Raw genomic sequence first — 17,384 nt, 5'->3', positions numbered from 1 at the left:
TATTAATTATAAGCTCCAAAAATGTATTAATGTGTGCAGCATGCTAGGTGTTTTGAATATTTTGTCGTGTTGCTGGACAGGGACGGGCATCATCGGGGGCATATCACCCCTCCCACATCCATACACATCATCGCGCACACAGCCCAGACACACACACACATACACACCACACACACACACACACACACACACACACACACTGAATTTCTGCTCAGCCATGGCTCCCTGGTAGATGCTCAAAGCGGCTGTTGTCAGAGCGAATTAAATCTGCACTCGCTCGCTGCTTTCCTCCTGACCTTGCCTGCCTCTGGTTGGGTTTTCAATATTTTATTCAGGATTCCTGTGCTGTCTTCCTATGGCTACATCGGATGGACTAGACGGCTGTCTGCACCGAGGCAGATCTCAAAGTGACCCGAACATACTCCCCGAACCGGGCATCGATTTGGCTCATGGCACAGGTAAGATAGACGCGTCATTGTCTGGATATTTATTTGCTATATATGCAAGTCTTTTTTTTTTATGTTTCCGCTTCTTTGGCGATGCAGCGGTTTCCAAAAGGCATCATTGCTTGCCCAGTGGGATATCGCAACACCGAGGGATAATTAGCGCATATGCTTCCAACCTTGGACGTAAAATACGGGCTATAACACCGAATCGTGGAGCTGCAAATTGAAAATGAATGTGCCATATCAGCGTCTATGAATGGCTGCATGCCCCTGCAGATTTAGCGCGTTACAAAGACGCCTGTAGCCTATTGGGCTGTCATGGCTGCAAGTACTATTCAGGAATCAGCGTGTAGGTCGTTTAATATGATATTAGCGCGTGCAACATTTACAGTATATTGCCTTCTGCATGATGCCAACATCCCTATAGAGCGTGTACATTCATCTCAAAATCCGCATGCATGTGTGGTCCATGATGCTCGGCTGAACGTATTTGTTGTCTTTTCTAAGCCACCATTATAGCCTCGTTATTCTGGAGACACATGGGTTTTTGGCGTTAGGTTTTGGTGTGTTTTATTTTCAAAAGGCACAAGAACATCTCTTTTTAATTTTTTTTTTTACAAGCCTATTGCTCTGACCCTGCGTATTGACAGCTCTGTCACCCCCCACCCCCTTCCCTCTTCCCCATACTGAAATGATCACTGTTGTGATCAATGGCCGGCTGTCCACGTGATGAAGGCAATGGTTGGAAATATCTCCAATTCTGCACAGCCATGCACTCACAAGCTATCGATTCACCACTTCATGCATCCTGCAGGTGTGCTTTTCAACATGGAGCCCATGCCTATCTCTCTGTGGTCTGTTAGTCATCCCTCTGCATAAGGAATAATTAATTGATCTTTCATTAATAAGAGGAGAACACCAGGGAGCAGTCATGTCCTGCACTTCTCTGATGAACTCCTGCAAATAGACTTCATGTGACTCTTGTGTTTGCTGTAAATTCTTCTCGCTCCTGAATATACCTTCAGTGCAAGAACATGGTTTGATTTTTTTTTTTACACAAGTGAGGCTATTTATGGTCATATTGTGTGGGCTTAGAAAGAGTCATCGCCTTTACTCCCACGCATGGTGAGTTTTACGCACATGAAGAATGCTTGACAGAATGATTCAGAAAAAACAAACAGCATCATACACCTTTCAACTGTTCACTAATGAGGCCCATGTTTTACACCCCCCCTTCAAATCACACCTGTCTGCAATCATCAACTGGCCATAGCACATTTTAATGGACCCTTGCCGAATTCAACCCTCCTATGGACGATTTAATTCACACATAGGTGGATGTGATAATGTCACACTGGGTCTTCGACACACCCGAATAAACAACATAGCAGCTTTCAGATCAGCCTTCGCTAGTGATGAGAGCTAATATTAGGGAACACTGAATATCAGCCTCTTGCACTCACAACCGCATTATTGTCAAAGATGTGAATACAGTTGTCAATACACTGCAAGTACAATGTTAGTGTCTGGTGACCTAAAGTACACAACAGTGCCCACCCGTGTGGATCATTACTGCGCAAGCCGCTGGGACACCAGTCTTTGCCAAAGGATTACTTTGGCAAAGACTGCCCTTTTCCCCCAACACAGTGGCCCTTGCAGCTGCAGAGGCTGACACTGTATTCATCCACTTACTCAACACTAGGGAGACGAGTCAATAGAGACAGCAGTCACAGTCGCCCATCACAGAGAATACTAGCTATGTTTTCTCTTAAATGAAGGTGCAGTAAGCAGGACAAGTCTTAAAACTGTCCAACAATCCAATCCTACTTCTTATTAAGTGTGTGGAATTACATTTCAAAGTGGTCTGATAATGTTTTCTCTCATTGTTGCAATTACTTTTTTATTCTGGTAAATTTGTCTTGTGGAAACTAAATGGAGTCCTCCTCTTTGAGCATCTGTTTAATATTTCACAGTTATTTAGGAACATGAGTCCAGTAACAGGAGCAACAGTATAAAACGTGTTTAGTCAGTTTGTTCAGACAAGGACCCTTTACGTTCTACTGCTAATAAAATGTCACTTTCACTGAAACTTCTACTTCGTCATTGCAGAGTGTCAACCACGTTAATGGTGTGGAGAGGACACCTTCAAGCTTTGCGGACAGAAAGCATGTCCAAGCAGGGCTGTCACTGTGGCTTCATTTCTCTAAGTAAAATCTTATAGAAATATGGGATTCTCTGAGAAGCACTGGTTAGGAAATTTAGGCAGGAAGTTTGGAAAGAGTTACATAAGACACATATCAGGAGAGAGTAGAATGAGAATATCAGCTATTCAGTACAAAAAAACACAAATACCGTGCAGATACAGCTACAACTAATTATTAATTCAATCATCAGTTCACCATTTTATGCTTTTTTTGGATTAAACGATTCATATTTTAGTTTAGAAAATGTCATAACAGAGTAGAAATCCACATCCCAATTTCCCAGAGCCAGAGTTGATGTCGATTGATTACTTGTTTGATCTGACAAACAGTCCATACCCCCCAACTATTCCAAGTACAATGATTAAAAAACAGAGAACAAAGCAGCATATCCTCCTTAAGAGGTGGGAACTAAAAATAGTTTGTCCCATATTTCAAACTGAAGAAATAAATGCTAGGAGTGATAAGACTTCAGTGAAATTTCTTTAATTAATCATCTAATCGTAAGTGCAAATGACCAACCACACAAACAGTGCTGTAATATTTTGTAAAGAAAATAGCTTTTTATGTGCCCTCGCTCTTGGTGAGTCAGAATGCTGGTTAAGTGAAAGGACAGCGTACCTAGAGATCAAATTGGTCATCTGGCACAAGGCCACTTCAACACGATGGATCTCAGCTCACATTGCGGATTAAACCCGTGACCAGTTGGACCCACTTTGGTTGGTTATAGGACAGTGTCTCCTACCACAAATGCCCACTGAGCAGAGATTTTTTAGGTCTCATCCTCCTTCATCGGTCTGACTGATACCTGGATAATCTTCTCAGATCTGACATCAGATGGATCTCTGAGGATTGCAGGTATAAGTGGAGCCCCCCTAATGAACAAGGAGATACTTCAAACCCTGTGAAAGCTGATATTGAGCTGTGACGATGACTCACCCCAAACCAGAGCAATGTCCTGCACATAATACCTCCCTTTTGCTCAGGCCCTGATGAGTAAATATGGGACAGTTTGAGTCAGTGGGTCTTATATAATGTACTCCCCATAAAAAAAGGTTTTGCTTAAAATGAAGAAGTAATAATGGACGTAAAATGGTATTAGGAATGTGTAAAAAAAAAAGGGGGACGTATTATGCTCATTTTCAAGTTCTGACTTACGTATTTGGTCTTTCTAGCAGAGCATATTTATATGTTTTATGTTAAAAAAAAAGCTATTATCATTTATAGTCTTTCTGAATATAGATGTATTCACCCCCCAAAAAAATATGGATACCCAAATTGCAAAGGTAGTTCTCAAGAATTTGAATTTCCTTAATCTATCTATCCATCTATCTATCCATTCATCTACCTGATCCACCTGTGGATATGGTAATGATTCGCTGTCTGGCTCAAAGACACTTCAGAGAATATTGCAAAGATTGGGACCACTCGTAGAAAAGGGTGGTACCAATCTTCTTAGCCTTAGCTAACTTTCCGCAAGAAAACAAAAAAAGGATATCTCCCAAAAAATCCTACTCTTCGATCTATTTTTCTGAATGATTTTCAACCTCCTCTAGAGTCAAGAAGCAGGTTGGGAACTTGTTGCATTCAGTTAAGGGGATAAAACAACAGTGAGAGCAACAGTGACTGAGAGGTGAGACGTTTTTCAGTCTAAGAAAAGTTGGAAGAAGTGAGAATCAGACACCAGAAAATAATTCTTCTATAACAGTTAAAGTCTGTAAATATCTCAGTATGACATCCTGCTGTCTACGTTTGGCCAAGTGATCAGCATTACTAAGCAGAAATACACCTCGCCACATTTCAATGAAGTAAACCAAGGAATGCCAAGTATTTGCCAGCATGACAGGTGTTTAAAGGGAGATTCAGTATCCTTCGAATACAGTGAATTCAAGTTACAATAATATTTGTGTCTGTTTGAAGAATGTGTTTGGCTAGAAACTGGGTGGGTATAGGACAAATACTGATTCTACAAACTGTAGCCTATATCACTGTTAGGTTGTAATGCAAATGGAAGATATTCTCAGTAGAGCAGAAACAATTAGTCGTCCAACTATTTTGATAATTAATCAAATGAGTCATTTTCTAAGCAAAATTGCCAAAAACGATCTGGTTCCAGCTTCTTTAATGTTTGTATCTGCTGCTTTTTCTATTTTAAATCATAGTTAACTGAATATCTTTGGCTTCTGGACTGTTAGATGGACAAAACAAGACATATGAAAACATTTTCTAGACAAAGAAAATATTGTTAAAATCATGGTTTTTCAATTGTTCTTTAGCTGCCATCAAGGAGAACACAATAAAATAATGCACACATAGATCGACTCAAGCAAGCTTACAGTATCAGGATGCACTGTCGTAAGATTTAGTCTTCAGAAGAACCACCTGCAACCACATGAAGCCCAGCCTCAATAAGTTCTCACTTCCTACTTTCAGTAGCGGAGCTGTAACTCACACCAGCGTCACAACTCATTGGTCATGGTCAGCCTAAAGGGTCTGTGAGTCAGTCAAGGCCACTTGTTAGTAGTAGCCACTGGCGAGCTATTCATTTCTCTCCTCCATGATGCCATAAAGGTCCTCACAGAGGCCAAAGAGACAAACACTCTGTCATAGAGCCTAAGAGTTGCTCCCTGGTTGCCTAACAAAATATATGCTTTCACCAACATGAAATGCTTCGTTTTTTTTATTATTAATTGATGTAGTTGAGACTGTGGGATCAAAGGACTGTATGTTTTAAAACTGGCCCTTAAGCATGGTGATACATATCCGCCAGTCCACGACTACAAGCACTGACTCATTCAGTCATTTTATAGTTTACTCTTTGGTCTTTGGTAAGGATGGGCGAGATTAATGAAATATTCTTTAACATGATATGTTATTTTATACCGTTGCTTTTGTGTTCGTCATCCTTTTCTACTCTCTGTCTGTAACATATCTGCACGTTGTACCAACCGTACTGTCACACTGTGGATCCACGACCGCTAGAGTAGTGAATGGTAATAAGCTGCATCTGGACGTTTTGTTGAGCTCTGCTCTCTGTGGACGCCTTCACTGTCTTTCAGCCGCCCATGAAAATGGAGCACAAAAATCACGAGAACAACAAAAGCTCTACATCATGCCTGCTCCCTGTGGATGTGGGAGCAGATTAGGCATTTGACAGCATCTGAGCCATGTGTGGCTGCGCCTGTTGTTTGCATGCAAACACCTGCATGTCAGCGCGATTTTTTTTTGGGGCGTGTGCATTCAAGTGTGCATTGATCTGCAGGAGAACTGGCAGGGCTGTGCAGACTCGTGCAATGAAAACAATCACAAAATCACAGCCGAAATGGGCTAGAATGAGACAGTCAGGCAGTTGAACAGACAGCCCTTGGAGAACAGAGAATGAAGACCCAAGCAGCCCTCAACACTTGTCAGAGAAACCAGCGTAAAGGCTGCATGAAATGGAGCTATTTAGCCTTTAAATGCTGAGGTGAAATGGAGTTCACATAGCTGTATGCACTATGCTGAGAAGGGTAAAGAGCAAAGATGAGTAAACTCCTCTGGGTATCGAGTCTGTAGAACAGTGGAGGCCTCTTTTGGAAGGAAAAGGACAGGAGACTGAATTAGTGAGGCAGAGAGGAGGTGGAGGAGCAGGAAACAGAGCAAGGAGAGAAATAGATGAGGAAAAGACGGCTTTCGTTGAAAAAAGTCAAGGAATCATCCCGATTGCTAACTGGCCACGGTGAGATGATGGATAGTCTACAGGAGACCATTAACACAGAGGCAGTAGCTGTGTGCTTTGGAAAGCCTCTGCATGAGTTCCAGTACTGGACAGTTTTTCATGGATCATATGTAGACCTTTTAGTGATATGGTTACACCAAGTATACTAAATTCCTCTTTTTATCTAAATCTGTATGATTTATTCTCATTGACTCACCTTTGCTTTTGCATTTCTACACTATCTGCACTTTCTAATCTACACTATATATGTAACCTGCAATAGTTTGGGGCCAAATACAGGAGTTTGGTCTCTACCAACCCCTGAGAAAATATCTGCCGCTTTAGCTGCTAAATGCTCCACTATGTTCACTGGCTGGTCGCCAAATTTGTCTGTCTGCTGTTTAGTGCTGGGCAGGTAGCGTACAGTGGGTAGTAAAAGTTGTTTTGCTGAAAGGGTCTGCCAAAAACAATACTATGAGAGAGGTGAGAGTGAAACAAAATAGTAAAATTGCAAGCCATAAAACAGAAACGATGAGCTGAAAGACGCTATAAAGCTCCAGCTGAGGGGAACAGCAGAATCGGGTGGTATTATTCTGTGGGTTCTTGATTTTATACAACTCTTCTGTCAAGTATTGAATTACCATCTACATAAAAAATACGATTATAGCCCCTTCAAGTAAGGCTGTAAAACAATATAGAAAAAGAGTCCAATTCATCTTCTTGATCATATGTCAGTACGTTTTTAACGTCCACAGCAGCACTCCCAGTGTCTCTCTCTCTCTTTCTCTTCCTCGCACACAGACACACACATAAATCAGTGTATTGTATCCTCACACCTGTTCATAGCCGCTGTGTCCCTCTCTCCTGACAAACCTGCCAGATTCAGTCAGAGATAGATGAAGAGGGGAGTCCTGGGTCCCATCACAGATAAACACTCCTGTCCGGGATGGAGAAACATAGGGAACAGGCAGGAAGGAGGCATAAATCAAGGATGGAGTGAGAAAGAAAGAAAATAACTAGATAGAGGTAAAGCTTCTAATGTAGGGGAGGTATGATGAAGGCAGACTGAAAGACTTTAGACTACCACAGAGATGAGAGAAAATGGTGTGAGGCCTTCCATGGAGTGACTGTTTGATAGGCACTTACACTACAGTATTATTGAACATCTCCTCCAGGGCCTCTCAGGAGATGGTAAATTAAGTACATAGCCAGATCAGATAACTGTACTAGAAGTAATACGGCCATAAAAAGGAAATGAATCGAAGCTTTTCATCGTGTTGTTGGACTGACTGTGTGTGGCGTGGAGAGATTAGCTGGGAGGAAAGTGAGTGGAGGGTTAGAGTGTCTTTGGCTGTGTTCAAAATCACTCCGCTGTTCACTCATTCAATATTCCCTACATAATACACTCAGTAGTTTACTCTAAAACAATTTAGTGTACTCTCATCTGGCATCCGTCTAAATGTACCTGTTCTTCCTGTTTGCACAGTTCATGATGATATATAAATCCTGGTTAGTGACCATGACGTGTACAGACAATTGGGTTGCATGGTGGGATTTAAATCCGCTCTACAGGGTAAAAATAATTGCCACTGGACTACACTACTATTTGCATTACTGCTCTTTATTAATTAAGTAATCTTTTTGATTATATTTTACATTCATTGCTTACATTTTGCCAATAAAATATTAGAGAAAAGTAAAAAATGCCCTTTACTTTCTTCCCCACCGCCCATGGTGAGGTGTTTAAATTGCTTGGTTTGTCTGACTAAGAGTCCAAAACCCCAAAATATTCAATTCACACAAAGGGAAAATTAGCAGTGGAAGTGAGTCACACTTTATGGCACTTCATGGATCATAATGATTTTTGCGTCATCATTGTCACATAACTGTTATAGTCCATGGTGTGGAGCTGAAACGATGTATCACTTCTGTCGTTTACCACTCAGAAGTGTCAAACGTTCTCTTGTTCCAGCTTCTCTAATGTGAGGATTTGCTGCTTAGATTGAGTTCGGTTTTGGAACTTAACATTTGGTTGTTGTTTTTTTGGTGAATTCTTTGACATTCATAGACCAAACATTTAATTGATAAGTAAAAAAAAAAAATTAATCGAAAATAAAAATAAGCTGCAGCTCCACTATGGTGGGTATTGAGAGGTGACAATTGCAGACGCAGCCTTCTATTTCTGCTAAAATATGACAGTTTGTGAGGGCAATAACGTTAAAGAATTTGAAATTTGGTTAATTGAAATATATTGCACTAGGTTGGTAATGGGAAGTGATGTTGGACTTGTTTTTCTGGTATTAAAGCAGAGTGAGTTTCAGCACCATGGACAGCAGCAGCCTTTGCGTTGCAGCAGGCTGCTGAACCGAGCAGAGCCGTGTTCTGTGTGCTGATAAGTCAGCCGGCTCTTGATCTGCTGGGAATGAGACCCGGCATTTTTGATTTTATTATTTTTTCACCGATGACACATTAATGAGGAAAGTACACTGTGCAGATCCAGGCACAAATTCCATTTAATTCAATCATCCCATACATTCATGTAAGCCAAAAGCTCAAATCTAATCCCATTAAAACTGCTATTAGAACTATGGCCAAGTCTGTAGTACAGAGTTTGTGGTCATTATTGATGAGTGAGTGGCTTCTAGCAACTTCTCCATCAACACTGATTCATCATATGGCCCAACACTGTTTGACTACCCGATAGCATATTTTTCTTTCACCACGGCAGCCTTCCTCTTGCATGAAAACGACTGCAGGGAAGCTTGTGTGGTCACACAAGTGAATGTGTTTGTGTAACTGGGCAAAATCTTTTGCGGACATTTTCCTGTCTGCCATCAGTACCAGACATCTCTCACAACAGATTCTACTCGAGGACTGACTCATTTTTGCTCCAAACCAAATTTTCAAAACAGTAAAAAAAAAAAATTCCGCTTGACATCATTTTCAGGCAAGAGACACAGATTCTAGACTGGGTGTACTTACAGGTTTGATGAATAAAAGCAATACTTTACTTCAAGAAATGATTCCCTAGAATCAACGTAGGAATAGAAACGTATCTTTAATTAGTAGGGTCATAATTGTAACTGCAGTCATGACTGTTTATACTGTAAATCTCACACACAGACGCATCACATTTCCTATCTCCGATCTCTCAATAGAACTAGCATGCAGCGTGTTTGTTTGACCCCATGTCTTCCACGATATGCACGAGATAACTATTGACATGGTTATTATATGGTATTATGACAAATACGACCATGCATGTAATTCCTGGCCTGTTTAAGTATATCCGTTTGTCCATGATAAATGAGGTCAGTGGGCAGTCTGGTGTCACAAAATTAGCTGTTGGCCACTGTTCATCCTAGACAGGCGTGATCTATTTGAACTCCAGCATATGGCTGAAACACAGCTTTTCGGACAACAAAACATGATGAATTATGCTATTTTTACTCACTTTTGTGTTCCCCTTGAGGAGTAGCAGTTTTGCACACACTAGTGTACATTATGGTTCACTGTTTCTAGCTCCAGCCACTGCTTGGGCTGATACATCAAGTTGATTTTAGTAGTCCCACATCGCCCCACACTTGCACACTTGAGGGAATCCAAATGTCAGTGGCATCCTTGTCGTGGGAACTTGCTTTGGAGATTACAGTGTTAACAGTGGATATTTGTACTGTTGCTCTGCGCATCTCCCATTGTCTTTTCTGCCTGGAGACCACGATGTGCTCTCCTCCCTGCAGAGCGATGGCAGCCCAGTGGAACTGAGCCATCAAGTGTACACACAAAAGCTTTTATACACACTCATGTAGTCACACAGATCGCCCACGCCCGAACTCATCTGAGCATAAACTTTGAGAGTACCGGTGACTGCTCACATTTACATTCGCTGTCATCTCGAGGAATTAAAAAAGGCTGTTCAGAATATTGTTCAAGGACGCTTAAATATCTTGTTGCCGGATTAAAGCCTGATATTTTTGTTGTTGGAAAAGTCGAAACACAAGACTGCCCGCCTCTTTCTTGTCATCAAGGTGTAAACTTTATAATTAAAGCCTCTCTGTGACAAGGCTAATCTTTTGCAAGCAGGACTTTTGAAGATATAAAATGTGCTGTATGGGTCAATGTGAATCTTGCAGTTTTTTAGATTAATGTGATAGACTGCAGGAACAGCCCAAGGTATGACCCAAGACTTGCATTACCTGATTGGACGGAGCTTTTTGATGGAACAGGATGCGATTTCTTGTAACGAGAACATGGCCAAAACTTAGCTATAAACTGGAAGTGTTACTGGACTCATTCAGGGTCTTCTTCTTCTTCTCGGGTTTGTTGTTGGGTGAGCAGGTTGTAATGACATTTTCCGAGGCTCGCCCTATTGTGTGGGTGACAGGAAAAGCACTTTTAGCAAGAACATTTTCGGCCCACTGGGTGGTTGATGGCTGCAGCGAGGCTTTCACAGTTTGGTCAAAGATAGCTTGTCTTTTTTTGGTTGAAATGCAGAGGCGTGTCCGTGTGTAAATGTGTCATGTGTGTAAGTCATCCACATTATGAGTAGTTCTGTATAAGCAAAACTTGCTTTTATTCAGGCACATTACAGTTTTAAAAGTTTTTAGATTACAATTATTATTTCTTCACCAAACAAACAAAAACTACAAAAAAAAAAGAATAAAAAGTGCCCTTCTCACTTGGTTTGAAATGAGCTAGGCCGAGTTGGAAAAAAGTGTCGTATGCTTCTGTGCACCAATTACACTAAAGCAACATTTAAATACTTTTTTAAACCAAGCTTTAAGGGGCTTTGAAAAAACAAAACTATTATTCCATCAACATTTATAATACTTGAGCGTTTTAGTTTTAGCATAATTTACTGTAAGCTAAATCAAGATGGGCTTTCTTTGCTTTCAAGCGGCATTATGGCACTTAAGTTGGCGGAGTTGTGAGGGAACATCTTGAGACATCCTGGCTATTAGTCCCTAGTATGAGTCAAGCTCCAAAAGCACATTCAAAACGTCTCCAAGCTCAACCCACGTAATCTTGATGATATCACTAGGGGTTATTTTTTCAGACTTGACAAAGCTCCTCCAGAGCCACAGAAAACATGAAACAGTACACAGGCTGAGTAGTACTACTGTACCTCCATGACGAGTAAACTCATTTTGATTTGTAAAATCAATGCCCCTTAAAGCTGGGGTAGGCACCTTTGGATAAACAAGCAAGAGTGAGCTAGATTTTGAAAATATCCAACTGAAAAAAATGTCCCTTCTGGCCTCCCTCCCAGGCCACTCCCCCAAAACACATGAAGGCAAACTGACTGACTACAGTCAGGTGACGAGTCCATTTAAGAGCGTTGTGAAGGGGAGCGCGGCGCATCGCTCATGTCTCATTCACACGTAAGATAACTTCTAACATTATCACGAATGTAAACAAAGAACATGGCTATTGTTAGCACTCACAGCTGTCAAGCTTGCAGCTTGTGGTAGATCCAGTCATGCACAATGAGTGCACGGGCTCAGAGTAGGGAAGGAGTGTGCGAAGATAGGCAGGCAGGTTAGCTGTTCAATCATTTCCAGGTTAAATTAAATGATTCAACGTGCTTATTACAGTACTGGGACAGGCACGGGTGTCTTGGATTTATTGATTGCTGTCGGGATGTAAATAGAATTTCAACAAATATAGCAAAAAATGCTTCTTAAATAATTAGACTACTCTAGCTTTAAATAATGTTTTAAATATAATAATAATATCAATCGCCGATAACCAATGAGGCTAATTCAGTTTGGACAAAATGGTTATAATAACCTTCTCGCAATCGCCACCATTATCTAATCAGTTTGTACACGCCCCAACATCCATCCGTCCACCATATTTCATGAAACCAGAAAAACAGCCTTTCATCAGAAACTGAGAATGAACTAGATTCTTAGTTCTTAGTTCTCCTTGTTGATGCTGCAGCAAAGGCTTACACACGAAGCCACCCACTAGTCCTCACTCTTAACATCAACATATGGTAAAAAAAACAAGGGCCTCGGGCATTTCCTATTGGTTGCTGGCTTCACTGACATAATTTCACTCTCTTGATGCCAGTAGCCCACATGCTGGAGTTTTGTGCTGTAATCACTTGGATGATCTGGAGGCTTGGCGGTTGCAGACTCATGTAGCCTATAACACCGTGACACCCTGGTTTCCCAGAAATGAGTTTCAGTCCTAAACAAGTTCACCAGAGGAGCAAAGCTGGCTCTGTTTGTTTATACCAGAGTTCATTTATTAGGCGTTAGAATGGACCGCTCAGAAGGGTAAACAGGTTGTTTTTATTCGTTCCCTTTCTAATGAAGTACATTATTGTTAGAAAGATGCATATAAGGCACAACATGACCTTCATCAATCATCATCAGTGGTGGTTATGGTCCTCTGCCTAATGAATTTACAGTTGCAGAATTGCCCAAAATGGATTATATAATAAAACTGTCCTGAAAACAAGACTCATTAGTAATTTATTATTTATGTCTCATTGAAATGTAGTTCAATGGGATGAATGTTGGTGATTGGATATGCAAATATACATCTCATAGAGGATAGAAAGCTTTATGAGACAAGGCTTTCAGAAGTTATTAATATGTTGAGTGGACTTGGCTCCTTTTAGAGACTGAAGAGAGTCATTTTGCGAAAGTGTTCGTCATTCTCTCTGTTTGTCCTTTAATAAATCACTCTACACTTGAGCACTACCATTCTTGATCTCGGCTTTTGTCTCTCATTCATGCTCTCTTCACTTCAGCCCTTCTGCTCTTCACTCTCTCCCTGCGAGTTGTTAGCTGTGTGCCCTGACTGTGCCCGGGCCCCCGCGGCAGCGGGGCCACAGACAGATGGCAGCACAGTTGTAAAGCCAGGGGGTAAAGTGAGGAGGTTAGCTGGCGTAGCAGCGGGTAAGGAGTTGGTCTGCTCAAGGGCACACTGTCAGTTGCCCGGGTGGAGGGAGCAGGGTGGCTTTAGTGAGGAACCAAGGCACTTTGGGCTATGCAGAAACGGTGGGATGAAGGGTCGGCCCGTTATTTAAAGCTATGAATAAGACCACACACACAGTGTTTAGCAGGAAAAGTTGCACAGTGAGATCTATTATTTGTTATGAGCCACAGGTTTGGTTCAAAGGGGCCTGCAGCAGGTACAGTGTAGTAACAAGAAGCTTCAGCCATGCTAGCAGCTGTGTGAGGCTATACTTAGACACAGCTGTGCTTTGGGCAACATGCTCACAATGACAATCCTAACCTGCAGATGTTTAGCGGGTATAATGTTTACCAGCAATATTTTTGTTGAGCATATTAGCATGCTAACATTTGCTAATCAGCACTAAATACAAAGTACAGCTGAGGCTGATGGGAATGTCATTACTTTTGCAGGTAGTTGGTCAAAAACCACAAGTATTGCACTAATTACAATATTGACCCAATGACGAAGTAAAGGAATCATCAAAGTTATTACAGTTCACCCTGAGGTGACCATGAATGACTGCCGACAGACCAACTAACTGAGCGGCTGACATTGCCATCCTTGGAGCCTTGCCACTGGAATGGCTATAAAATGAAACAGAAATTAACTTTGCACCAGACTGTACTCGTTTTAAGCTGTAAATATTTTGTAATAATAATAGATAGTATTTTCTTACTCACTTGACAACCCTCCAAGGCCTTTTCAGCATTGCTATCTCACAGATCAGAGTACTGATTATTTTTGAGAGTTTTAAAGACCTGCTTTCAAAAAAATGTGATAATACTTGAATGTTCAATGTACTTGTACTTGAATGGTGCAAACACCATTGACATAGTTTGTGTCCCAGTACACCACTAGATTAATACTGGAGTGCTGTTTTATTCTGGTGTGTCTTTTACAGAAAGAGCTGTAAATACACGAACGGACTCATTAGATGTGTCTTTCAGGTATTCCACAGAGCAAGGCTATGCCATTACTGTTGTCCTATCCCTCCGAGTGAATCCCTTTCAACAGCTGTTGTATTCATTCCTCACTCATTCTTTAACTTGTCGACTGTCAGGGTCGCAAAAGAGCAAGAAAATTGGGTGTTTGGCATTTCCTCAGTTAAAGTTTTAATATAACACATTCACCTTGGTCTTCTAACTGTAGGCACCTGGTAAGGGGATGATGGGAGAGATCTTATTCTGCTGAATGTGCTGACAAGCTGGTTAAGTAGGGTGTGGTCCCTGGTGGCACACTAACACACTCTGATGTAGTTTTCTTGCCAAGTCACATTATCATATTGCCTACTTCATTTTGGAGTTCACACTGCACTAAGGCAGTATGGAGTACAGCATTCAAACTTTATACAGTATTTCCCTGCGATCATGTGTTCGTTCATGAATTATATAACGTTATCAAAAAGGAATTTAATCTAGTAACTTATGATTGGAATTCCAGTGTGTTCAGACTTGTATGGAGAGGACTATGGGCGTACAGCAAACGGCTATATTGGTCTACTGCGTCAGCATGACACTTGGATTTATTAAATCCTAGTCGCATTAGCATATTAATTAGAATAGCAAATAATCGCCACATGGTACATGTAGTTCATTCATGTTTATCTGACACAGATTACGATACATCCTCATCCAGCGGATAAAATAAATCTCCATGTGCATGTACTGTATGTGTTTTTACCTAATTCCTGCTCCTGTCATTTTCTTTGAGCATCCACCCCTTCTATGAAAAATGAAGAGTTTCTTGATATGCATTATAAATAGCTGCTCCCTGATTGGACGAGCTCAGAATCTCCTGCAAGCTCTTCCGTATAGCAACAGCACCCTCCCATCCCTCCTTATCACCGCTTCTCCCTGGAATCCCCCTTCTCTCTCCTCCTCCCCCCTCCCATCTCCTTCCCTTTAAAAAAAAAAGAAAAACGCAGACAGATCTCGTCCTCCATGTGGCTTCAACCTAAACCCACAATGCACTGGGTGCTGCCACTGGCTTTAGATGTGGCAGGCAGTGTACTGTGTAAGGGGCTCCTCTGCTCTCCTCCTCTCCTCTAAGCTCCAGACTGACTTGCTCCTCCCGCTGGCTCCCACTGCTGCGGCAGCATCTGGATGTGGTCGCCATGGCAACAGCAGCGGGCCTGACCCCACCTCCTCTACTCTCCCCTTCTCTTCTCTCTCCACACACACACACACACAGACACACACACACACACAGACACAACGGCTCTACCCCTCCTGCTCCCCCTCTCCTTCTTTTAAGCTTTCTTTTTTTCTCTCTGCCCGACTGGGTGTGCGTTTCCTTCAAGCTTGACCTGGATTCTGCGATCTGCCGCGTCTGCCACGCTGCATGTGTGACAGCAGTGATGATGACACGGCGAGAGGGGTGTGCATGGTGGTCAACTGACCTGTTTCAAGGAACTTTAAGGGTCAAATGTTAAACTGGAAATTAGCTCCTTTCATCTCATCTATTCTCCTTTACTTCTTCGGTTTTCTGCCAATACTTTTCTCTCCTCTCATTTCTTGGATCTCCTATCTCACTTCCTTTCCCTTTACCAACCAGCTTTCCTTTTCTTTCATCTCCTGTTTCTTCTCTCCTTTCCTCTTGGTCATGGTTCTCCTCTTGTCTCCTTGTTTCTCCTCTCCTCTTCTCGCCTCCCCTAAGCACCACCACCACCATCCTCTTTCTATTCCCTACCCATGTGCTTCAGGGCAGAAGCAAGGGGCTGTCAAAAAAAAGTCGACTATATCCTCCTTTCTCCATCACTGTGCTCCACATCACACCCTGAGCCAGTCTGCACCCCCTTACCCAATCGTCTCCTCCCCCAACCTCCCCCATCACAAATCCATGCCTCCTCCTCAGCTGAATATTTGAACAAAGATATCAGCCTCCTGAAGGCAGATATGACAGAATTTGTGTCACACTGACGCATGTAGCTCTTAAATACATGGAAATTATTGTACATTTTCTCTTTTTGGCACTCTTTGTGAGTCTGGCCCAGCAGCAATGTTCTCACATGGATCTGTAGACTCACACTTTAAGATATTAGTCACAGCCGCCATTCATTGAAAAGCATTCCTTTATAGAGAGAAAATGGTTCTCTGTGCTGGTCGGGGGACAGCTCATCTATAGTATAGATTACTGCACTCGTCACACATCGCTGCATACCGGTACTTTTATTTGTTTCTATTCCTTTTATCTAAAACTTAGTTTGTATATGAAACAAAATCTGCTGAATCTTACATGGATGTAGTTTAGTTTTAGTTATTTAGACTTTAATTTACATTGTTTTTTTGTTTTTTTTCCTAGTAACAATTTCATTGCTAACCCTTTTTACATGCAAACATCAGCTGACTTATTCTCTGATGTTTAAAGTATGTTTGGTTTTGCCTCCTGTGTGCTTTTGAGTTGCTGATGTGCATTTCTATCATTTTATGTCGACCCCTGGAAGATCTGCAATCACTTTGTGGAAGCTATCGGTGGGATCCAAAAATATACTGCAAAACATAAACATGAACATGACCACATGTGCTGCATGCAACTCTTGATTTGTTTTGTGGCATTTTACAACATATTGCAGAGACATTTACACCTCCTGAGAAACCTGATCACTTGGGAGACATGTTTCCTGTGAGAGCTAGGACAGAGAAAATATACATGTGGCAGAAGAGCATTATATTTGCAAAAACAAAAGAAGGTTGACACAATACGACAATGAGTTTTGCCAGGCAGCCGAGTGTAATGCAGTATCTGGGAAAGCAGAGAGGCTGGCAAACCTGTTGATCTCAGGGGAAATGGATCTTTTGTAGTGTAATGAGGCTGTCTGTGTGCTCGCAGGTTCCCTCCAAATTTGGAATGTGAGAGATATTTATTTTGATGCGTGACGTATGGCTCGGAGGGAGGGGATTCGCAGGGAAGTAACAACTGTTAGGGAGTGTGCCTTGATCAAATTAGTCTTTCTAATTCAATCTGTTCACAGCACTTGGAGTCCATCATGGTTTATTCAGTAAGGTGAGCATACTAATTGTGCTCTGGTTTCTTTCCCTCCCTCTCTCTCCTCTCACCTACTTCCCTCTT

At 41.7% G+C, this 17,384-nt stretch overlaps 1 protein-coding gene across 1 annotated transcript in view; it reads left to right on the top strand.

Moving 5' to 3' along the window:
- Positions 1 to 17,301: 17,301 nt before the first annotated feature.
- The window catches only part of phactr3a (phosphatase and actin regulator 3a), a 13,508-nt gene continuing 13,425 nt past the window's right edge, over positions 17,302 to 17,384 (top strand). Inside the window, exon 1 of the mRNA XM_031845866.1 lies at positions 17,302 to 17,318. Coding sequence (XP_031701726.1) covers positions 17,302 to 17,318 — 17 coding nt within the window. The remainder of the gene's footprint in view (positions 17,319 to 17,384) is intronic.

This window comes from Anarrhichthys ocellatus, unplaced genomic scaffold (genome assembly GCF_004355925.1).
Source record: "Anarrhichthys ocellatus isolate YVR2014 unplaced genomic scaffold, GSC_Weel_1.0 scaffold5, whole genome shotgun sequence".
In the NCBI taxonomy this organism is placed as follows: Eukaryota; Metazoa; Chordata; class Actinopteri; order Perciformes; family Anarhichadidae; genus Anarrhichthys; species Anarrhichthys ocellatus.
This window is presented reverse-complemented; position numbering and strand designations above follow the sequence as displayed.